The 24514-nt window shown below is 26.2% G+C and overlaps 1 protein-coding gene across 1 annotated transcript; it reads right to left on the bottom strand.

Annotated features, from left to right (window-relative positions):
• Window positions 1-2512: 2512 nt before the first annotated feature.
• LOC135951326 (uncharacterized) lies at window positions 2513-19351 on the bottom strand. The gene is made up of 5 exons (XM_065500960.1): window positions 19080-19351; window positions 7933-8030; window positions 7576-7867; window positions 3041-3187; window positions 2513-2970 (listed from the first exon to the last, which is right to left on the bottom strand). The coding sequence occupies exons 1-5, from the start codon at window positions 19294-19296 to the stop codon at window positions 2819-2821; spliced, it is 906 nt and encodes a 301-aa protein (XP_065357032.1). The 5' UTR covers window positions 19297-19351; the 3' UTR covers window positions 2513-2818.
• Between the last annotated feature and the right edge of the window lie 5163 nt (window positions 19352-24514).

Here is a 24514-nt window from a genome sequence, read left to right as displayed (position 1 = left end):
AAAAATTTAAATTTAAAAAGTCTCCCCCTAGAATTATATACAAAATTATTATATTATACAAAATTAAAAAAAAGTACCATTATAATAAAGAAAGAGTACCAAACGGCAGCCACGTGTGGATTCCCACCCACTCGGGCCCATGTAAGCTTTATTTCATGTTTCTAGGTTCATTGGTGAATAAATTACAAAAAGTACCATTCGATTAAAGAAAAAGTACCAAAAAGTCTCCTCTTAGAATTCACACTCACTTAGGACCATATATGCTTAATTTCATGTTTCTAAGTCCATTGTCATACAAAAAGTATCATTAGATGAATAAAAAAGTACCTATAGTTCAGTTCTCACATTTTGGTACCTAAATATTGTACCCTATGCCTAACACAAACTTCACTCAGATACAAATCAGCTTACTTTAATGTCGATAAGTGAAATAATTTAAAATATTAAAAAAGTACCATTAGGAGAAAAGTACCAATTTCCCTTTTCTTCCTCGAACACCCCTCAAGTTCGAATTTTAAAAATATTCCATTTTGCCAAAATTTTTTATGCTACAGACATGTCTCAAAATATTAAAATCTGTGTTAATGTGCCCAAGAAAAAATATGTTTTAAAAAAAGTACTAAACTGTTTATCCGGATTTGGCCCAACATACACCTAGGCACTCGAGTTCCAAATAACACCCTGTTAGTTAATTTTTGTATGAATCCAGGAACCAATGTTAAAAAAATTATCAAAATTGGCTTAATAATTTCAAATAAAATGTATTTCCCGATTATATCCCCTTTTTGGTACCTTTTTTATCCCCATTGCGTGGTGGGAGCTCATAATAAAATAAAAAACATATTTTATGAAAAAGTACCAAAAATAAACACAATTTTTATCCCTTAAGGGTTCGAATTTCCAAAAAGTACCAAACTTAAATTTTTTATTTTTTGATAAGTAAAGAATACGATTTAAAATTTGTTTCTATGTTTATTGGTTTAAAAGATACATAGGGTGCCAAAAAAGTACCAAAATAAAATTTTTACCCGTTTTCTCCCCTAAATGTTTCGAATTTCGAAAAAGTACGAAACACCTGTCAGCTTATTTTTTAAATGGAGTAACATGCAATTTTAAGTTTTTTTGTATCTTTATTAGTTTTGAAGATATAAGGTTACCGAATTTACCCGTTTTTACCCTTTTTACCCCCTAAGCGCTCGAATTTCCAAAAATCCCTTCTTATCGGATCGTTTTGGGTAGGGAGGAACCCACAGTTAAAATTTCGTGATTCTAGCTTCAGCTGTTTGGGCTGTGCGATGATGAATCAGTCAGTCAGTAACGTTACTCTTTTATATATATAGATGATACAACAGAACAGCTGTTTTTTCTGAAGATAATGATTTGTATAACAGTATCAGTATCTATAGAAAATATTGTGTGTTTGTATCGCCAACACCCACCATAAACAATACCCTTCGACTCTGCATAACTTTCTGAATGTGTATTTTCGATATTGGCACCCTGTATCTCACCCTGCATTCTTACAGGATGGTTACAAATTTAATTTCTTGAAAATTTATGTTTTACTGTACGTTTCATTTGTACATCATTTTGCAATCAGACCATTAGTTTAGAATAAACAGATCTATTACCACGTTTTTTCAATGAAACCCACTGTACAGCGTTTTCCCTAATTGAGATAGATACAAGTGTGACATCAATTTGATCATTTACTTGACAATTAGTGTAGCTCCCTAAGGTATGCTACATATAGCAAACATTAGTACCTCTCAAACTGTAGTTTGTAATAAAATTAATTTTGCCGCCTAAAAGTAGGCTATAGTTTTATAGTTTTCATTCACAGTTAGTGTGACCATTTTTATTTGCTTTTTTCAGCATAAAATTTCCTCGAGTGAACAATTTTATTCGAATAATTTAATAAAAATGATTTAAAAACAGAATAATTTTATGAATTTGATGTAAATAATAATAATTATAGATTATAATATTTAAGTTATATAAAGTTCCGTTACATATTATATGAAATATTGAGAGAGTTTAGATATCAAAGTATTATTAAATCCGAATTCAGTAAATCTTTAACACGTTTGACTCAAAAAGATGACAAGTTATATCTACTATATTGATTATTATTAATTGGGAAATCATTCTAATTCTATTACAAAAACAATGACCTTACCTAGGTCATTAGTAGTCACAAGATTTTCGTTTTTAAGTTTCATAATGTTCTGAACTTGGTATGTTAATCCAAAGTCAATTGGGAAATTAATGGAGAAAGTAGTTTCTAATAAAATTTCCAATTTAGCCAACTTGGAGTAACATTGTAAACTTAAACTACTGATCTATATTTCAAAAATTTGTTTGTTAATTTATTCGACAATTCTTCATTTAATAATTTGTTATTCAAAATTGAAATAATTTATTCATTCGACTAAAAAATATATTATTTCCTTGATTATTCGAAAAAATTTTATTCGAGTAACCTTATAACCTCCTTTTATTAAAACAACTCTTTATTTAATTATTTTGTACTTAAAACTTTTGTGTAGGGTTAATTTTATTTCTTAAATTTTCTTTTAATTTTTTCACAATATACAAATTTTAATCACTTCTTAAGATACTTGTAAAACAAATAATCCAATAAAAAAATTTAAATAAATAAAAAAAATTAATAATATTTGTATATGTGTGTTTGTGTGTGAAGGTGAGTGAGTGTGTGTAAATATAAAACAAAAATGTCATGCTTACAAACTAAACTAAATACAATACATTGCGATTTTGATGTGTTTTTTTCTTAATTTTTTTTTGGTTTATAAACTTATTGTGTTAAAAACTTTTCTATAGGAACTTGGGCAAAGAAATTATTAACATGTTCCACTAAAATGGGGGCCCACTGTTCTCGAGTGGCTGGTATGCCGACACGGGTAATTTCTGGCAAGTTTTCATTCACCAAATTTAAGATCATGGCGTCTGGAAAGGATATAGAAATAATAAAGTTAGAAAAAACTAAAAATTGCTTAAGATTTATATGCAAACTTACTTAAGTTACGATCTGAGAAGATGCCATTGGCAATAATTTTGGCATTTCCTACCGCTACATTGGCATTCAGGCGATGTAATTGCAATCTTACACTGTTGTCGCGATTGATGAAACTGCCGTCTGTTAAAACGGTAGCGCGAACATTGTCTGAAAAGGAATTGAAATAAAAATTAATAAGATTTTACAAAATTATGATATTTTTTCCCGTAAATAGTTGGAGTTCTGTATTGGCTCAGTATTAGATCAGTTATAGATCAGATTCTAGTTCAGATTCTAGTTCTGATTCCAGTTCTGATTCCAGTTCAGATTCTAGTTCAGATTCTAGTTCAAATTCTACAGATTCTACTTCAGATTCTGTTTCAGATTCTAGTTCAGTTCTAGTTCAGTTCTAGTTCAGTTCTAGTTCAGTTCTAGTTCAGTTCTAGTTCAGTTCTAGTTCAGTTCTAGTTCAGTTCTAGTTCAGTTCTAGTTCAGTTCTAGTTCAGTTCTAGTTCAGTTCTAGTTCAGTTCTAGTTCAGTTCTAGTTCAGTTCTAGTTCAGTTCTAGTTCAGTTCTAGTTCAGTTCTAGTTCAGTTCTAGTTCAGTTCTAGTTCAGTTCTAGTTCAGTTCTAGTTCAGTTCTAGTTCAGTTCTAGTTCAGTTCTAGTTCAGTTCTAGTTCAGTTCTAGTTCAGTTCTAGTTCAGTTCTAGTTCAGTTGTAGTTCAGTTCTAGTTCAGTTCTAGTTCAGTTCAGTTCTAGTTCAGTTCTAGTTCAGTTCTAGTTCAGTTCTAGTTCAGTTCTAGTTCAGTTCTATTTCAAATTCTAGTTCAGTTCTAGTTCAGTTCTAGTTCAGTTCTAGTTCAGTTCTAGTTCAGTTCTAGTTCAGTTCTAGTTCAGTTCTAGTTCAGTTCTAGTTCTAGTTCTAGTTCTAGTTCAGTTCTAGTTCAGTTCTAGTTCAGTTCTAGTTCAGTTCTAGTTCAGTTCTAGTTCAAATTCTAGTTCAGTTCTAGTTCAGTTCTAGTTCAGTTCTAGTTCAGTTCTAGTTCAGTTCTAGTTCAGTTCTAGTTCAGTTCTAGTTCAGTTCTAGTTCAGTTCTAGTTCAGTTCTAGTTCAGTTCTAGTTCAGTTCTAGTTCAGTTCTAGTTCAGTTCTAGTTCAGTTCTAGTTCAGTTCTAGTTCAGTTCTAGTTCAGTTCTAGTTCAGTTCTAGTTCAGTTCTAGTTCAGTTCTAGTTCAGTTCTAGTTCAGTTCTAGTTCAGTTCTAGTTCAGTTCTAGTTCAGTTCTAGTTCAGTTCTAGTTCAAATTCTAGTTCAGTTCTAGTTCAGTTCTAGTTCAGTTCTAGTTCAGTTCTAGTTCAGTTCTAGTTCAGTTCTAGTTCAGTTCTAGTTCAGTTCTAGTTCAGTTCTAGTTCAGTTCTAGTTCAGTTCTAGTTCAGTTCTAGTTCAGTTCAGTTCTAGTTCAGTTCTAGTTCAGTTCTAGTTCAGTTCTAGTTCAGTTCTAGTTCAGTTCTAGTTCAGTTCTAGTTCAGTTCTAGTTCAGTTCTAGTTCAGTTCTAGTTCAGTTCTAGTTCAGTTCTAGTTCAGTTCTAGTTCAGTTCTAGTTCAGTTCTAGTTCAGTTCTAGTTCAGTTCTAGTTCAGTTCTAGTTCAGTTCTAGTTCAGTTCTAGTTCAGTTCTAGTTCAGTTCTAGTTCAGTTCTAGTTCAGTTCTAGTTCAGTTCTAGTTCAGTTCTAGTTCAGTTCTAGTTCAGTTCTAGTTCAGTTCTAGTTCAGTTCTAGTTCAGTTCTAGTTCAGTTCTAGTTCAGTTCTAGTTCAGTTCTAGTTCAGTTCTAGTTCAGTTCTAGTTCAGTTCTAGTTCAGTTCTAGTTCAGTTCTAGTTCAGTTCTAGTTCAGTTCTAGTTCAGTTCTAGTTCAGTTCTAGTTCAGTTCTAGTTCAGTTCTAGTTCAGTTCTAGTTCAGTTCTAGTTCAGTTCTAGTTCAGTTCTAGTTCAGTTCTAGTTCAGTTCTAGTTCAGTTCTAGTTCAGTTCTAGTTCAGTTCTAGTTCAGTTCTAGTTCAGTTCTAGTTCAGTTCTAGTTCAGTTCTAGTTCAGTTCTAGTTCAGTTCTAGTTCAGTTCTAGTTCAGTTCTAGTTCAGTTCTAGTTCAGTTCTAGTTCAGTTCTAGTTCAGTTCTAGTTCAGTTCTAGTTCAGTTCTAGTTCAGTTCTAGTTCAGTTCTAGTTCAGTTCTAGTTCAGTTCTAGTTCAGTTCTAGTTCAGTTCTAGTTCAGTTCTAGTTCAGTTCTAGTTCAGTTCTAGTTCAGTTCTAGTTCAGTTCTAGTTCAGTTCTAGTTCAGTTCTAGTTCAGTTCTAGTTCTAGTTCAGTTCTAGTTCAGTTCTAGTTCAGTTCTAGTTCAGTTCTAGTTCAGTTCTAGTTCAGTTCTAGTTCAGTTCTAGTTCAGTTCTAGTTCAGTTCTAGTTCAGTTCTAGTTCAGTTCTAGTTCAGTTCTAGTTCAGTTCTAGTTCAGTTCTAGTTCAGTTCTAGTTCAGTTCTAGTTCAGTTCTAGTTCAGTTCTAGTTCAGTTCTAGTTCAGTTCTAGTTCAGTTCTAGTTCAGTTCTAGTTCAGTTCTAGTTCAGTTCTAGTTCAGTTCTAGTTCAGTTCTAGTTCAGTTCTAGTTCAGTTCTAGTTCAGTTCTAGTTCAGTTCTAGTTCAGTTCTAGTTCAGTTCTAGTTCAGTTCTAGTTCAGTTCTAGTTCAGTTCTAGTTCAGTTCTAGTTCAGTTCTAGTTCAGTTCTAGTTCAGTTCTAGTTCAGTTCTAGTTCAGTTCTAGTTCAGTTCTAGTTCAGTTCTAGTTCAGTTCTAGTTCAGTTCTAGTTCAGTTCTAGTTCAGTTCTAGTTCAGTTCTAGTTCAGTTCTAGTTCAGTTCTAGTTCAGTTCTAGTTCAGTTCTAGTTCAGTTCTAGTTCAGTTCTAGTTCAGTTCTAGTTCAGTTCTAGTTCAGTTCTAGTTCAGTTCTAGTTCAGTTCTAGTTCAGTTCTAGTTCAGTTCTAGTTCAGTTCTAGTTCAGTTCTAGTTCAGTTCTAGTTCAGTTCTAGTTCAGTTCTAGTTCAGTTCTAGTTCAGTTCTAGTTCAGTTCTAGTTCAGTTCTAGTTCAGTTCTAGTTCAGTTCTAGTTCAGTTCTAGTTCTAGTTCAGTTCTAGTTCAGTTCTAGTTCAGTTCTAGTTCAGTTCTAGTTCAGTTCTAGTTCAGTTCTAGTTCAGTTCTAGTTCAGTTCTAGTTCAGTTCTAGTTCAGTTCTAGTTCAGTTCTAGTTCAGTTCTAGTTCAGTTCTAGTTCAGTTCTAGTTCAGTTCTAGTTCAGTTCTAGTTCAGTTCTAGTTCAGTTCTAGTTCAGTTCTAGTTCAGTTCTAGTTCAGTTCTAGTTCAGTTCTAGTTCAGTTCTAGTTCAGTTCTAGTTCAGTTCTAGTTCAGTTCTAGTTCAGTTCTAGTTCAGTTCTAGTTCAGTTCTAGTTCAGTTCTAGTTCAGTTCTAGTTCAGTTCTAGTTCAGTTCTAGTTCAGTTCTAGTTCAGTTCTAGTTCAGTTCTAGTTCAGTTCTAGTTCAGTTCTAGTTCAGTTCTAGTTCAGTTCTAGTTCAGTTCTAGTTCAGTTCTAGTTCAGTTCTAGTTCAGTTCTAGTTCAGTTCTAGTTCAGTTCTAGTTCAGTTCTAGTTCAGTTCTAGTTCAGTTCTAGTTCAGTTCTAGTTCAGTTCTAGTTCAGTTCTAGTTCAGTTCTAGTTCAGTTCTAGTTCAGTTCTAGTTCAGTTCTAGTTCAGTTCTAGTTCAGTTCTAGTTCAGTTCTAGTTCAGTTCTAGTTCAGTTCTAGTTCAGTTCTAGTTCAGTTCTAGTTCAGTTCTAGTTCAGTTCTAGTTCAGTTCTAGTTCAGTTCTAGTTCAGTTCTAGTTCAGTTCTAGTTCAGTTCTAGTTCAGTTCTAGTTCAGTTCTAGTTCAGTTCTAGTTCAGTTCTAGTTCAGTTCTAGTTCAGTTCTAGTTCAGTTCTAGTTCAGTTCTAGTTCAGTTCTAGTTCAGTTCTAGTTCAGTTCTAGTTCAGTTCTAGTTCAGTTCTAGTTCAGTTCTAGTTCAGTTCTAGTTCAGTTCTAGTTCAGTTCTAGTTCAGTTCTAGTTCAGTTCTAGTTCAGTTTTAGTTCAGTTCTAGTTCAGTTCTAGTTCAGTTCTAGTTCAGTTCTAGTTCAGTTCTAGTTCAGTTCTAGTTCAGTTCTAGTTCAGTTCTAGTTCAGTTCTAGTTCAGTTCTAGTTCAGTTCTAGTTCAGTTCTAGTTCAGTTCTAGTTCAGTTCTAGTTCAGTTCTAGTTATGATTCTAGTTTAGGTTCAAGTTCTAGTTCTGATTCTAGTTCAGATTCTAGTTCTGATTCTAGTTCAGGTTCTATTTCAGATTCAAGTTCAGGTTCTAGTTCTGATTCTACTTCAGATTCTAGTTTAGGTTCAAGTTCTAGTTCAGGTTCTAGTTCATATTCTAGTTCAAGTTCAGGTTCTAGTTCAGGTTCAAGTTCAGATTCTAATTCAGATTCTAGTTCAGTTCTTTACTCACCAATTGTTATATTAAATGGTCCCTTGGGCACCAATCTCAAACCACCAAACTTAACATCAGCCTTAAACTGCCCATCAGCCATAATCTGTTTACACTCCACGCCCATCTTCACTATGAAACCGCTATCGGTGAAATTGCCCACAAACGATTTGACTTGTAAATTGGAAATACCATGGATTTGCATATTCTTGATCAAAAGACCACCCTGGATGCCATCGTTGGCATAACGGAAAATGCCACGTCTATAGAAATAGGGATCAATGGAACCCAAACCATATTCAGGAAGGTCGACCTAAAGAATACACAAACATTAAATTAGCAAAAAACAATAAATTGATAAACAATTGTCTCACTCACCTTCAATTCAGGTACCACTTGGTTCATTAAGTTTTTAATGCACTCATTCTGGTTAGGATCACTTAGAGAGCAAGGTGTGATTTGTAAACTTCTTCTGGCTGTAAAGAGAAAAGTGATTTTTTCAGATAAAACAATTGTATTTTAACATCTTAATCATTTTATGACCCTAAATTTGTTTTGTTTGTGTTCATGATCCATTGTTTCTTTTTTTAAGTCATGTTTGGGTTTTTTCATTTTCTATTGATTTCTCACTTTTCATTGTAAGGCGTGTGTAAGACCTTTTAAAAGAAAACCTTTTTATTTTCAGGGTTGTTTCGTTGAACATTTATTTTACATTAAAGTATTTTAGTTGGCCTGCGTTTCAATTTTATTATTGGTTGTAATTTGTATTATTACCTTGTAATTTGTGAGGCCCTTAAGTTCATTGTCATTTTATTTAGTTTTCTGGCTGTGTTTTTGTTTTGTTGGTTTGTATTTTGTGAAATTGAAAGTTGTTTTGTTTTAATATAAATTAAAGTTATAAAGTTAAAGGTCATTGAACTATAAAATCTACATTTTTATTTGGTTCAAGTTGCAAATAATTTAGCTGACAAATTTGTTAGAAATTTGGCAAATTAGTAAATGAATATTGCAAATGAAAAATAGGATTCAATCTAGTTTGATTACTCGTCAATTCAAGATCAGATTACAGTAACTGTGAGCGACCCATCATGTAACGTAACCTAACCTTGGAATGTGTTATAATTCTCAAATAGTTTATGTGAATTTTAATATAAGAAGTCTATGCAAAAATTATTAAAGCTCAATATTGAATTTGATGATTGAGAGACAGCTATTCTTAGGCAATAAGTCATGGTAGGCCGATTGGGAGTCACAGAATACTTCCCTTCGGATTGTATACACAAGTTATTAGCCGATCGCGATCTAAACTATTGATCTCATCGGACTGTATTCACTAGCTACTTTGTTCCTCATATTTCCTATCAGCAATTTTTTCATTTATTTATTTTTTGTCACCAATATCATCCATGCAAATTATTTATTCTTAAATTTCTACGCCTTAACTTTAATTTAAATAAATATTAAGTTTTTTTTTAGTTTTAGCACATGGTTGTCTGCTTTTCTGAAAAATTTGTCACTTTATCTTCTGAGCATTTCTGCTACTAATTTAATAAACAAAATTTTGTTTGTTAGACACTTGAAGAGTAAAAAAAAAACTTGTTAATATTGTTGACAAGTAAATACCTACAACTCAAATAAATATAGACTTAAAATTATACCGAGAAACAAATAAAACTTAAATTAAATAAACATTTGGGTCAAGATCAAAAATTATCTAAATAATTTGCATTGTTTTGAGCATAAACAAAATTATAACAGACAAAAAATTGTAACAAATTATAAAAAATTACTGCTATGAATTAAGTTTTTGAATGAAACCGTTAAATATTTCAAATTGAAATCAGACAAGATTAAACAAAAAACTTAAGTTAATGAACATAATTGAAACAAAAGAAGTTTGAGTGTAACAAGACTTTAAATTAAGTCTTATTAAGTTTTTTTTTTCAATTATTTTCATACATTTAAGAAATTTGTTTATTTCTTTAAGTATTTATGATTTGAAGGTTAAATTGAGAAATTTGTGGTAAATTTCATCAATGCAAATAACACAAATTTAATAATGATTGTGGTTTCAATTAACACTTGTTAAACAACAACAATCACATTTTATTTTTTTTTTACATATTTTAAAGATAAACCACAATTATTTCAATTTCATATGATTTTAATAGCGTAATATTAAATAAAGAAATACATTTATGCAGTGTTTGAGGTGCAAAGAAATCTTACGAAAATTTTACATGAAGGTGTTAAATGTGACCAACTGTGAAACAAATTCATAAACTAAAAATATAAAAAATAAGTTTATCGTAAATATTTTAAATACTTTAAATAAACATAGCAACAAAATTTGTAAACTATAAGTATGCCTAAATTAAATACTAATTTCGTTTTTTTTATTTAGAAAAAAATAAAATTTCCTGGAAAATTTTATTTTTTTAAACTTTATCGTAAATTTTTAAAATACTTGGCTTAGCTATAATTAAAAAAAATTAATGCCACAAAAAAGCATAAATGAAATACTAATTTCGGTTTTTTTTATTTACCAAAAAATAAAATTTTTTGGAAAATTAAATTTATTGAAACTTTATCGTAAATTTTTAAAATACTTGCCTTAGTAACACTTTAATAAATTTCATGTCACTAAAAAGCCTAAATAAAATACTAATTTCGGGTTTTACTTATTTACCAAAAAACTTAATTTTCTTTGAAACGGAAAATTTTAGAAAATTTATCGTAAATTTTTAATATACTTACAGTAACAACAAGAAAAATATATTAAGTTCAAATGAAATTTAATATTAAATACTATTTTCGATTTAAATTAATTTACATAAAATTTAATTTTCCTTGAAAATTAAAATTTTTGAAATTTTATCGTAAATTTTTAAAATACTTGCCACAGCAATAACAAATTAATTTTAATGCCATAAGAAAGCTTCAGTTAAATACTAATTTTGGTTTAAATTAATCAACAAAAAAATTAGAACTACAGTTTTTTTTAAATTTTATCGTAAATTTTTAAAATACTTGCAGTAAGAATAAACAAATTTTTTTAATTTTAAGTGAAAGCTTTAATTAAATACTAATTTCGGTTTAAATTAATTTACAAAAAATTTAATTTTCCTTGAAAATTAAATTTATTAAAACTTTATCGTAAATTTTGAAAATACTTGGCACAGTAATAAAAAATTTATTTCAATACCATAAGAATGCTTCAATTAAATACTAATATCGGTTTAAATTAATTAACAAAAAAGTTAATTTCCTAGAAGCTGAACATTTTTTTTAAATTTTATCGTAAGTTTTAGAAATACCTAGAACATGTAAAAGGAAAAAGTTTAAATTTCAAATGAAAGCTAATATTAAATACTAATTTCGATTTAAATTAATTAAAAAAAAAAAAAAATTTCCTTGAATATACAATTTTTTGTAACTTTATCGTAAATTTTTCAAATACTTGCCACAGCAAAAACAAATTAATTTTAATGCCATAAGAAAGCTTCAGTTAAATACTAATTTCGGTTTAAATTAATCAACAAAATAAATTTATTTACTAGAAACTACAATTTTTTTAAATTTTATCGTAAATTTTTAAAATACTTGCAGTAAGAATAAACTAATTTTTTGAATTTTAAATGAAAGCTTAAATTAAATACTAATTTCGGTTTAAATTAATTTACAAAAAATTAAATTTTCCTTGAAAATTAAATTTATTAAAACTTTATCGTAAATTTTTAAAATACTTGGCACAGTAATAAAAAATTTATTTCAATACCATAAGAATGCTTCAATTAAATACTAATATCGGTTTAAATTAATTAACAAAAAAAGTTAGTTTCCTAGAATTTGAATATTTTTTAAATTTTATCGTAAGTTTTTGAAATACCTACAACATCAAAAAGGAAAAAGTTTAAATTTCAAATGAAAGATAATATTAAATACTAATTTCGATTTAAATTAATTTACAAAAAATAAAATTTTTCTTGAAAATTTAAATTTTTGATATTTTATCGTACATTTTTAAAATACTTGCAATAGCAATAATAAAAATATTTTAATACCACAAGAAAATATAAATAATATAATAATTTCGGTTTTTATTTTTTTTCACGAAATTTGGATTTTCCTTGACAATTAAAATTTTCGAAATTTTATCGTAAATTTTTAAAATACTTGCAATAGGAATAACAAAAAGTTTGAATACTATAATAAAGCTTAAGTGAAATACTAATTTCGATTTAAATTTATTTACAAAAAAATAGATTTTCTTGGATTATTAAATTTATTAAAACTTTATCGTAAATTTTTTAAATACTTGCCAAAGCAATAAAAAATCTATTTCAATACCATAAGAAAGTTATATTATATACTAATTTCGGTTTAAATTAATTAACAAAAAAAGTTAATTCCCTAGAAACTAAATTTTTTTTAATTTTATCGTAAACTTTTAAAATACCTACAATAACAAAAGATTTTAATTTTTATTGAAAGCTTAAATTAAATACTAATTTTGATTTAAATTAATTAACAAATAATAAAAATTTCCCTGAAAATTTATCGTAAATTTTGTAAATACTTGGAGTAAAATTATAAAAATTTTTTTAATTTTAAATGAAAGCTAATATTAAATACTAATTTCAGTTTAAATTAATTTACAAAAAATTTAATTTTCCTTGAAAATTTATTTTTTTAAAATTTTATCGTAAATTTTTAAAATACTTCAAACATATATAACAAAAAGATTTGTGTATCATAAGAAAGTCCAAATTAAATGTTAATTTCGGTTTAAATTTATTTACCAAAAATTTAATTTTCTTGGAAAATAAAAATTTTTTAAATTTTATCGTAAATTTTTTAAATATTTGTAATACCCCTAACAAAAAGTTGTGTAAACCATAAGAAAGTTTTAATGAAATACTAATTTCGGTTTTTATTTATATCCAAAAAAAAATTATTTTCATTGAAATTTTAAATTTTTGAAATTTTATCGTAAGTTTTTAAAATATTTCTCATAGCCCTAACAAAAAGTTGTGTAAACCATAAGAAATCTTAAATGAAACGCTAATTTCGTTTTTCATTTATTTCCAAAAAAGAGTTTTTGCCTTGATATTTTAATTTTTTGAATTTTTATCGTAAATTTTTAAAATACTTGCAATAGGAATAGCAAAAAGAGTTGAATACCATAACAAAACTTAAGTGAAGTACTAATTTAGCTTTTTATTATTTCCCAAAAAATTTGATGTTCATTGAAATTTTAAATTTTTTGAAATTTTATCGTAAATTTTTAAAATACTTGCAATATAAAAATCAAAAATATTTTTACACTATAAGAAAGCTTAAGTGAAATGCTAATTTCGGTTTTCATTTATTTCCCAAAATATAATATTTTCCTTGAAATTAAAATTTTTTGAAATTTTATCGTAAATTTTTAATATATTTGCAATATGAATAGCAAAAAGATTTGATTACCATAAAAAAGCTTAAGTGAAATACTAATTTTGATTTTAATTTAATTTATAAAATTGTAGAAAAAAAATATTTAATGCAAAATTTGTTATCATATGTTTTTCTTTTGTTTCCCTTGGTAATATTTAAAAACCAGTTGGTCTCATTTCCGTCATGTAATTACCATTTTATGCATATTTACTGTTGACTCATTCATAATATGTACTTCAAAACCTGTAAAAATAACTGCAAAAATACTAACAAATTTAAGAAACCAAAACACCTTAAGCTAAATTTTATTTTAATGTAACCGGCTTTTAGAAATCAAAAACTAAAGCATTTAGTTAACTCCATCAGAAGCTTTAAAATATTTGATTATTATTAGTCAGTTTCTTGTATTTCTTTATTATTTGTTTTTTTTACTCATTCATTTGGTCTTTCAAAAACCAAAAACTGCTAACTGACCTACATCAATTTTGTTTTCGTTCAAAGTTTTTTTTCTTTTCTGCAGTATTTTATTTTGTTGCTTTAAAATCTGTTTTAAATTATTTAAGCCAAACCAAAAGCAGTTTAAAAAAAAATACATTTTATTGTTTTTTTTGCGGTTATTTGTAAAGTTCATTTTCAGTTAATGCTTAAGTGGCTATGCGTTTGTATACTTTTGTTGTGTAGTGTTAATGACTCAAAGTCTTTTATATTGTGTGTGTTTTTTTCTCATTTATTTACTTATCTGCCGCTTATAATTGTTTTTTGTATTACAATTGCAACATGTGGTAGATTTTGTAAAAGGGTATTTATTGTTGGTTTGTTAATAATTATTATTTGAAGCTTTTAATGTTTGAAACTATAATAAGTGTAATGAGAGTGATAAATTTTGGAAAATATGAAAAAATAAATAAAAAACAATGAAATAAGTTTTAAGCTTAATTAAAAAATATTTTAGTAATTTAAACTCTTTTTTTAAGACAAGAAATTTATAAATTTATTTTCAATTACAAATAATTGTATCTGAACTCATCTAATTAAATGCATCATTTAATATTTTTGAACAGTAGAACATTAATTTTTGTGTTTTACAAACAATTTTGTTGTTGTAGTTGTTGCTCTTGATAAAACATTTGTAGTAAAATTTTAATTGTTTAGAAATATTTATGTTTTTTCTAGTATAGTAAAAACTAATTTCCAGTTTGACCTTTTTTCACATTCTTTAATAATTTCTTTCAAATATTTTCATAAAAATTTCAAGCTTAACAAGTTAATTTACCTTGAAAAAATATTTTGTAAACATAATTACAAATTTTAGAATTTAATTTTTACAACATTATTAAAGCAAAACCTCAAATACATATTTAATGCAGTAAAATTAATATTTTTGAATTTTTTTAACTTTATCGTAAATATTTTAAATACTTCCACTAGCTTTAGCGTAAAAGTTTTAATACAATATGAAAGCTAACATGAAATGCTAATTTCGGTTTTCAATTATTTAGAAAAAATGACAAAGAAAAAAAAAACAAGATACGAATTTTTGGAAAAAAAAAATTCTTTTAGCTTTATCGTAAATATTTGAAATACTTCCACTAGCCTTAGCGTAAAAATTTGAATACAGTATGAAAGCTTAGATGAAATACTAATTTCAATTTTCATTTATTTAGGAAAAATTAAAAAGAAAAGAAAATCATAATTAATTTTTTCAATAGAAAACTTTTTTAGTTTTATCGTAAATATTTGAAATACTTCCACTATCATTAGCGTAAAAGTTTTAATACAATATGAAAGCTAACATGAAATACTAATTTCGGTTTTCATTTATTTAGGAAAAATTAAAAGAAAAAAGAACAAAATTAGATTTTTTGAAAGAAACATTTTTTTTAGCTTTATCGTAAATATTTTAAATACTTCTACTAGTCTTAGCGTAAAAGTTTTAATACAATATGAAACCTAACATGAAATACTAATTTCGGTTTTCATTTATTTAGGAACAATTTAAAGGAAAATAAAAACAAAATTTTATTTTTTCAATTGAAAACTTATTTAGCTTTGTCGTAATTTTTTTAAAATATTTGCTCTAGCAATAACGAAAAGATTTGAATAGCATATGCAAGATACAAATAAATACGAATTTCGGTTTTTATTTACATAAGAAAACTTTAAAAAATTATTATATTAAAGAGCAAATAATTAAAATTTATTGAAAAATTTGCAGATTTAATTTTTTTTTAACTTTATCGTAAATTTTTTAAAAACTTTTAAACACAATAATGCAAAGATTTTAGTACAAAATTAAAGCTAAGATTAAACACTAATTTCAATTTTGATTTATTTAAGAAAATTACATAAACTTATTACTTTAAAAGGAGAAAGAAGAAAAACTAAATTAATTTATTTTTCAATAGACATTTTTTTTTAGCTTTATCGTAAATTTTTAAAATATTTGCACTAGCAATAGCGAAAAGATTTGAATAGCATAAGCAAGTTAAAAATAAACACTAATTTCGGTTTTTAAAATTATTAAATTAATCAAGAAAATAATAAAAATTGATTGTAAAATTTGCGAATTTAATTTTTTTTTCAACTTTATCGTAAATTTTTTAAACACTTTTAAACACAATAGTGCAAAGATTTTAGTACAAAATGAAAGCTAAGATTAAACACTAATTTCAATTTAGATTTATTTAAGAAAACTATATAAACTTCTTAATTAAAAGGAGAAGAAAAAAAACATTAGATTTTTTCAATAGAAAACTTTTGTTAGCTTTATCGTAAATTTTTTTAATACTTTTAAACACGATAATGAAAAGATTTAAATACAAAACGAAGGCTAAATTTAAACACTAATTTCAGTTTTGATTTATTTAAGAAAACTGTATAAACTTATTAATTTAAAAGGAAAAATAATAAAAATAAATTGAAAAATTTTAAATTTTTTTAGTTTTTAATTTTAGCGTAAATTTTTAAATACTTCCAATAGCTTTAAAGAATAGATTCAAATAGCATTTGAAATTGAAAAGAAAAATACTAATTTCGGTTTTTATTTATTTAGGATTTTATGAATTTATTGAATTTAAAAGAAAATAATAAATATTTTTTTTTTTGATTTTCGGAAATATTTTTTTTCGACTTTATCGTAAATTATTTTGTATCGTGCATCATTATTAAAGCAAATATTTGAATGCCAAAAGAAAGCTATGATGAAATACTAATTTCAATTTTGATTTATTTAAGAAAAATTTATAATCATATTAAATTAAAAGGAAAATAATAATTTTATTTATTTTGAGAGAAGATTTGTTTAACTTTTTCATTATTTTTTTTATAATAATAATTTAAAAATATTTTATAGCCAAAGAAAACATTTAAATATTAAATTCATATAGGAGTGATAATGGATAACCAAAATTAGTATCTTCCGGATGCTTAACAAAATCTACAATGGTTTAATGATGTCCGTCCTTCCGTCTGTCCGTATGTTATTTCTTAAAATTCAAAGTTTCAGCTTAATTTATTTGTAGATTTTTATTAATTACTTAGGAACTAATAGAAGAATCTTAATGAAAATCTTTTGGGGATATAAGAGAGATGCTAGTGAATCAAAAATATTTTGTTGTGGCTCCTTAACTAAATCTTCCCTTACTTAATTATGTCCATCCGTATGTCTGTCCTAAAATTGAACGTCTAAACTAAATTTATTTGTAGATGCATTTGTAGATTTTTATTAATATCTCAGGAACTAATTGAAGAACCATAATGAAAATCTTTTATTCCCATAAGTGAGATAATAACAAACCAAAATTAGTTTCTTCAGGGTGCTTAACAAAATTTACAGTGGTTTAATTATGTCCGTCCTTCCGTCCATCTGTATGTTTTTCTTAAAATTCAAACGATGACCTCAGTTCGTTGGTTAATTTTTATTAGTAATTTAGGAATTAATTGAAAAACCTTAAAGATCATATAAGAGACAGAATGACGATTTAAAAATATCAAATTCTGGATCCTTAATAAAATCAACAAAGTGTAATTTATGTCTATCTTAAATTTCATGCAGAATTTCTTATTCATTAGTAGGTTTTTATCAGTAACTTAGGAACTACTTAAAGAAAATCAATTAAAATTATTTTGTTATATAATAAAAATTATAGCGTTTTAATAATATTTTCTTTTGGGTTTTTAACAAAATCTACTACGATTTAATAATGTCCATCCGTATGTCCATCTGTCTTAAAATTTAACCTCTGACCTTAATTTATTTGTTTAATTTTATTAGTATCTATGAATTAAACAGCCATAATGAAAATCTTTTATTCTTATAGAAGAGATAAAAGCTAACCAAAATTAGTTTCTTTTGGGCTGCTTAACATAACCTTCAATGGTTTAATATTGTCCGTCCTTCCGTACGTCCATATGTTTTTTCTTAAAATTCAAAGCTTTAGCTGAATTCATTTGTAGATTTTTATTAGTAACTTAGGAAATAATTGAAGAACCTTAAAGATCATATAAGAGGATGGCGATTTAAAAATATCCATTAAAAATCCACAATGTTCAAATTATGTCCGACCATATGTCTATCCGAAATATCATGCCGATATTTCTTATTCATTAGTAGGTTTTTATCAGTAACTTAGGAATTAATTGAAGAACATCAATTAAAATAATTTTGTTATATAATAGAAATTATAGCGTTTTAATAATATTTTCTTTTGGGTTTTTAACAAAATCTGCCACGATTTAATAATGTCCTTCCGTCTGTCTGTCTTTAAATTTAACCTGTGACCTCAATTTATTTATAGATTTTTATTAATATTAAAGAATCGAACAGCCCTAATGAAAATCTTTTATTCTTATATATGAGATAATAGCTAACCAAAATTAGTTTATTTTGGGCTGCTTAACATAACCTACAATGATTTAATGATGTCTGTCCTTCCGTCCTTCCGTCTGTCCTTATGTTTTTTCTTAAAGCTTTAGCTGAATTCATTTGTAGATTTTTATTAATAACTTAGCAACTAATTAAAGAATCTCAATGAAAGTTTTTTTAAAAATATAACAGAGATCTTAGTGAATCAAAACTATATAGTTGCTGTTCCTTAACTAAATCTACCCTGACTTGATTATGTCCCTCCGTATGTCTGTCTAAAAATGTAACCTCTGACCTCAATTATTTATAGATTGGTTTTAATATCTAAGAAACTAATTGTAGAACCGTATTGCAAATCTTTTATGCATATAATAGAGATAATAGCTAACCAAAATTATTTTTTTTTGGGCTGCTTAACATAACCTATAATAGTTTAATGATGTCCGTCCTTCCGTCTGTCATTTAGTTTTTTTTTAAAATTCAAAGTTTTAGCTGAATTCATTTGTAGATTTTTATTAATAACTTAGCCACTAATTAAAGAATCTCAATGAAAGTTTTTTTTAAAAATATAACAGAGATCTTAGTGAATCAAAAATATTTAATTGTGGTTCTTTAACTAAAGTTACCCTGATTTAATTATGTCCGTGCGCCTGTCTGTCCTAATATTCAAACTTTGACCTGCAGTAAATTAGCTAAAATGTTTTGAATTTATTTATGTATTATGAATTCTTTAGTTATTTCTTTTCTTTTTAAATATTATATCACTGCAATTTATTAAATAAAAACTTGTTTTTGAAATATTTTTTTTTTGGTTTTTCTGGTTTCATATGGCTGATTTATGGGCAATTTCTTTGATTTTATATTTTCCTAAATGACACTCATAAAACACCAAAGCATTTTAATTAAACTAGTTTTCATTTAATATCACTTTATTTTTTTTTTTTTTGCTAGAAAACTTTAGGTGGTTTTCCACATACAAAAAACCCACTATGATAAGTTTACCAAAAACGAATGTTTATAATAAATATTTGCAAAAGAGAGATAGAAAAAAAACCAGACGCCAACACTTTTATATAGGAAAACTTAAAAACCCATAAACCTGATTAGTATGTAACAATTTTCAAATCCAAAAAACTGAAAATTATGTAAACATTCAAGTTCTCAATTTCAATCAAACATTTCCTTTACTAGAAAATAATTGTAGTGAATTATTTTAGTTTACCATTTGCCTCACTGTTGCTAAAACTGTTGCTGCTGCTGCTACTGCTGCTAGAGCTTGCATCTGCTTGTTGTGGAAATGCCAGCAAACTATCAACATTTACTAATGAGCTGGTGGATGTTGCAAATTCCTGGGCATTGGGTAATGTTGCTATAGCAGCTTGTGTACTTCCGATTATTGCTGCAGCAATATACAAAACTTGCAACATAAATGATTGCATTTTGTTTTTTACACTTTTTTTTGTTTGGTTTAAAATATAAAACTTTTTTTTGTTGATTTTTATCAAACAAAAAGGAAGTAATTTAATTATAATTGTTTAAACACTTGTTTTAAAACTTTATTTTACACTTTATTAAACAATTTTCTTTAATAAATTTCTTGGTTTCCTAATATAATTCTTTTTTATTTTGTAATTTTTTTAAATTTCTTTAATTTTTTTTTTTTAGTTTTGAAAATTTTTTTGAATCAATGCTCACTTTGCTGTGGCAAATCTTGAAATGTTGCTTTTTTACGTTTATTTATAGGTTTTATAGCACGTTAAAACCGAAAAATATTTATTTTTTTGTGTGTAATTATTCGTCTGTCTGTTTAAAACTAAAGTCTTTTCAATTTTTGTGTGTGCGCCTGTTTTATATTATTTGGCATTTTCAAATGGCTTAAACAGCATAAACAATTTCATGAAAGCTTTAATTATGAGAAACTAAAAGAAGCTTAAAGCTTTAAGCTTAGCTACAAAACTACACTTCAACACTTAAACATTAAAAGAAAAAAACCAAACAAATCTTAAATTTTACTCATAATTTCAAATAATTTCAATTACTTTAATTGTTCTAAATAGTCAAGGTAGTAACTATCCAAGTAATTAACTAATTTTCCTTTAAAAAAACAACCATTAAAAAACTGAAAAATCTTTTAAACAATGACTTCAATTTAAAGCACGTTTTGTAACTTATGTCTTTTGTTTTCTTGTAATTTTTGGTTTGAAAAATGTCATAAAATTTAAAAAAAAAACATTAGTTTAAATGTTAATTTATGTCTAAATGAAATTAAATTTTTGTTTAGAACCTTTGCTCTCAGTTGGGTTTTATTAAATAAAGGGTGTTTTTCTTAAGACCAATAGAACTGTCAAACAACTGTCATACTCTCTCACGCTCTCTCTTCATGAATACATTGAAGCTTGAACAAGACTACCAAATTATCCAAATTTACTTTGAAGATCAGTCATCGATTCGCAGTACTTATAGACAATTGTTTGATAGCAAAATTTGGACATATTAAGAGATACCAAACCACAGCAGACCCTATAGACCCTCCATTACATCCAGAAGAACTGAAAAACTAAAGCCGGGGTTCGCGTTAAGATCAATGAAGATCGTTACCGCAACATGATCAAAGACTTTTTTGTTAGAAAATATAGATGACATTGTTTTATTACGGTTACGGAATGTCATCTATATTTTCTAACAAAAAAAGTCATTGATCATGTTGCGGTAACGATCTTCATTGATCTTAACGCGAACCCCGGCTTCAGTTTTTCAAGTCTTCTGGATGTAATGGAGGATCCAAATTTTGTTATAAAACAATCGAGATGTGGTTTCAACCATCGATTTATTGAAATAAACAAATTTTGTCGATTACTTGGTATCGAGAAATGGACCTGTCAATTGGCTTCCAAGATCATGTGATTTAACAACTCTCGATTATTTCCTGTGGGGCCACATGAAGTCACAGATTTATGCTGATAAACCAAAAACAATTGAAGTCTTGAAGGTCAACATTGTTCGTATTATTCGTGACATACTCCCAGCAATTCTCCAAAAAGTGGCTTAAAATTGGTCTGCCAGAATAAGCTTCGCCAAAAACAGACGAAATCAAAAATTTTCAAAAAATAAATTTTTTTTTGTTTTCAAATTTACTTTTTTGTGTTATTTTTTCCAATTTTAAGTTCTATGCGACGTAAAAAAAACACCCTTTATTTTACACATTCCCTAATAATATCAAAACGTTGACTTTAATTTTCAGTTGTTTGACCATAATTTTAATATATTATTTTTATTAGTTTAACACAAGTATGAATGAATGAACTAATAAAAATTATAAGTTTAATTGACAGGTGTTAGAAATATACAACGTCATTTAAGCAATAAATAATTTACTATAGACTTTGAGACAAATACTAAAAAATTTAGAAAATTAATACGAAAAAATCAGTTAGAATATTGTCTCATTAATGCTAATGGACGCCTATTGAGGTCAAAGGTTAAATTTGAAGACAGACAGATGGAGGGACATAATTAAACCATGATAGATTAACATAAGGAGCCACATTTAAATACTTTTGATAAACTTTATCTCTGTTATATTTTTTTAAAAAAATTCATTCTGATTCTTTAATTAGTTCCTAAGTTACTAATAAAAATCTACACATGAATTTAGCTGAAACTTTGAAATTTAAGACATACAGACGGACGGACGGAAGGAGGGACATAATTAAATCTTTAGAGATTTAGTCAAGCACACAAAAGAAACTAATTTTGGTTAGCTATCATCTCTCTTATTTGACTAAAACCTTTTAATTACTGTCCTTCAATTAGTTTCATAGATACTAACAAAAATCTTCAAATAAATTGAAGTTAGACGATAAATTTTAAGACAGACATACGGACGGACATAATTAAATCGTTGTAGATATCGCTAAAATTCCCAAAAGAAAATATTATTAAAACCCTATTATTTCTACTATATGCCTAAAAAAAAATTATTAGGGTTCTTCAATTAGTTTTTAAGTTTCTAATAAAAGTCTACTAATGAATAAGAAATTCTGCAGGAAATTTAAGACAGACATACGGACGGACTTAATTTGCTCGTTGTAGATGTTGTTAAGGACCCAGAGTTTAATATTTTTAAGTCGTCATCTTCTCTGGTATATAGCAAAAATATTTGTTTTAGATTCTTCAATTAATTCCTAAGTTATAAAAATCTACCAATGAATTGAGGTCATGGTTTGATTTTCAAGACAGATCTAATAAAAATCTACAAATAAGTTGAGGTCAGAGGTTTAATTTTAAGACAGACATACAGACGGACATAATTAGCTCGTTGTAGATTTTTTTAAACACCCAGAAAAATATATTTTTGAATCGCTATCATGTCTCCTACACGATGAAAATATTTTCAATACGGTTCTTTAATTAGTTCCTAGGTTACTGCTAATGAATAAATTATGTTGCATGGAATCTAAGAGGATATGCGGACGGACATAATCAGCTCTTTGTAAATTTTGCTAAGGAAACATAAGAAAATATTTTTGCATCGCTACAATCTCTCTTCTATGAATAATAGATCTTCATTAGGTTCCTTCGATAAGTTCTTATGTTATTAATAAAAATCTACCAATTAAATTAGGTCAAAGTTTGAACTTTAAAACCGACTGACTGACGGACGGACGGACATAATTAAATCGTCGTAGATATCGTTAAGAACCCACAAGAAAATAATTGTAAATCTCTATTATCTCTCTTCTATGACAAATAAATTTTTATTGGAGTTATTTAACTAGTTCCTCAGATAGTAATAAAAATCTACAAATGAATTTAGCTCAAAGTATGGATTTTAAGGCGGACATAATTTGTTCGTTGTAAACTTTTATTTTAATAAGTTTATAAATTTTTTCCTAAATAAATAAAAATCGAAATTAGTGTTTATTCCAAGCATTCTTTTGGCATTCAAACTTTGTTTGTATTTATATTGCAAGCAATTTTCAAGAAAAATACAATTTTTCTTAAAGAAATTTAAAACGAATTTATTATTTAAATCGAAATTAATGTTTATTCTTAGCTTTAATTTGGCATTGAAATTTTGTTTTTATTTACATTGCAAGTAATTTAAAAATTTACGATAAAATTTAAAAAATTAAATTTTTGAGGAAAATACAAATTTTTCTTAAATAAATTTAAAACGAAATTAGTATTTAATTTAAACTTTTACATGCTATTAAAATCTTTCTGTTATTTATATTGCAAGCTTGGTAAATATTTACGATAAAATATAAAAATTAACATTTTCAAGGAAAATGTTTTTCTTTTTAATTGAATCAAAACCGAAATTAGTGTTTATTCTTAGCTTTCATTTGGCATTCCAAACTTTTCATTAGCTCTATTGCAAGTTATTAAAAAATTTACGATAAAGTTAAAAAAATATTATTCTTAAAATAAAAACTAAAAATTATTATATTCCTTTTTATTTAATAAGTCTATAAATTTTTCTTAAATAAATCAAAACCGAAATTAGTGTTTAGCCTTAGCTTTCATTTGGTATTCATATCATTTCTTTAGCAATATTAGAAGATATTGAAAAGTTTACGATAAAGTTAAAAAAGTTTTTTCTTAAAATAAAAAAAATATTTAAAAAATTTCTTTTAATTTAATGAAATAAATGAAAACCGAAATTTGTATTTTCTTTGAGCTTTCATATGATATTTAAAACTTTTCGTTATTGGTATTATAAGAAAATGAAAAATTTACGATAAAGTTTAATGTTCTTAAAATATGAAAGAATCATTATTTTTCATTTATAATAATAAGTTTATACATTTTGCTTAAATAAATAAAAATCGAAATTAGTGTTTATTCTTAGCTTTAATTTGACATTCAAATCTTTTCTTTAACAGTATTTGGAAATAGTGAAAAATTTACGATAAAGTTAGAAAAAAATTTTCTTAAAATAAGAAAAATATTTAAAATATTTCTTTTAATTTAAAGAGTGTATAATTTTTTCTTAATTAAATAAATCCCAAAATTAGTGTTTATTCTTAGCTATCATTTGGCATTCCAAACTTTTCGTTAGCGTTATTGCAAGTTATTAAAAAATATACGATAAAGTTAAAAAAATGTCTCTTAAAATAAGAAACAAAAATTATTATATTCCTTTTATTTTAATAAGTTTAGACATTTTTCTTAAATAAATAAAAATCGAAATTAGTGTTTAGTCTTAGCTTTCATTTGGCATTTAAATCTTTTCTTTAGCTATATTGGAAGAAAATGAAAAATTTACGATAAAGTTAAAAAAAAATTTTCAAAAAATAAAAAAAAATATTTAAAAAATTTATTTTAATTTAATGAAATAAATGAAAACCGAAATTTGTATTTTCTTTGAGCTTTCATATGCTATTTAAAACTTTTCATTATTTGTATTATAAGTAAATGAAAAATTTACAATAAAGTTTAATGTTCTTAAAATATGAAAGAATCATTATTTTTCATTTATTATAATAAGTTTATACATTTTGCTTAAATAAATAAAAATCGAAATTAGTGTTTATTCTTAGCTTTAATTTGACATTCAAATCTTTTCTTTAACAGTATTAGAAAATAGTGAAAAATTTACGATAAAGTTAGAAAAAAATTTTCTTAAAATATGAAAAATATTTAAAATATTTA

This window comes from Calliphora vicina, chromosome 2 (genome assembly GCF_958450345.1).
Source record: "Calliphora vicina chromosome 2, idCalVici1.1, whole genome shotgun sequence".
NCBI classification, from domain to species: Eukaryota; Metazoa; Arthropoda; class Insecta; order Diptera; family Calliphoridae; genus Calliphora; species Calliphora vicina.
This window is presented reverse-complemented; position numbering and strand designations above follow the sequence as displayed.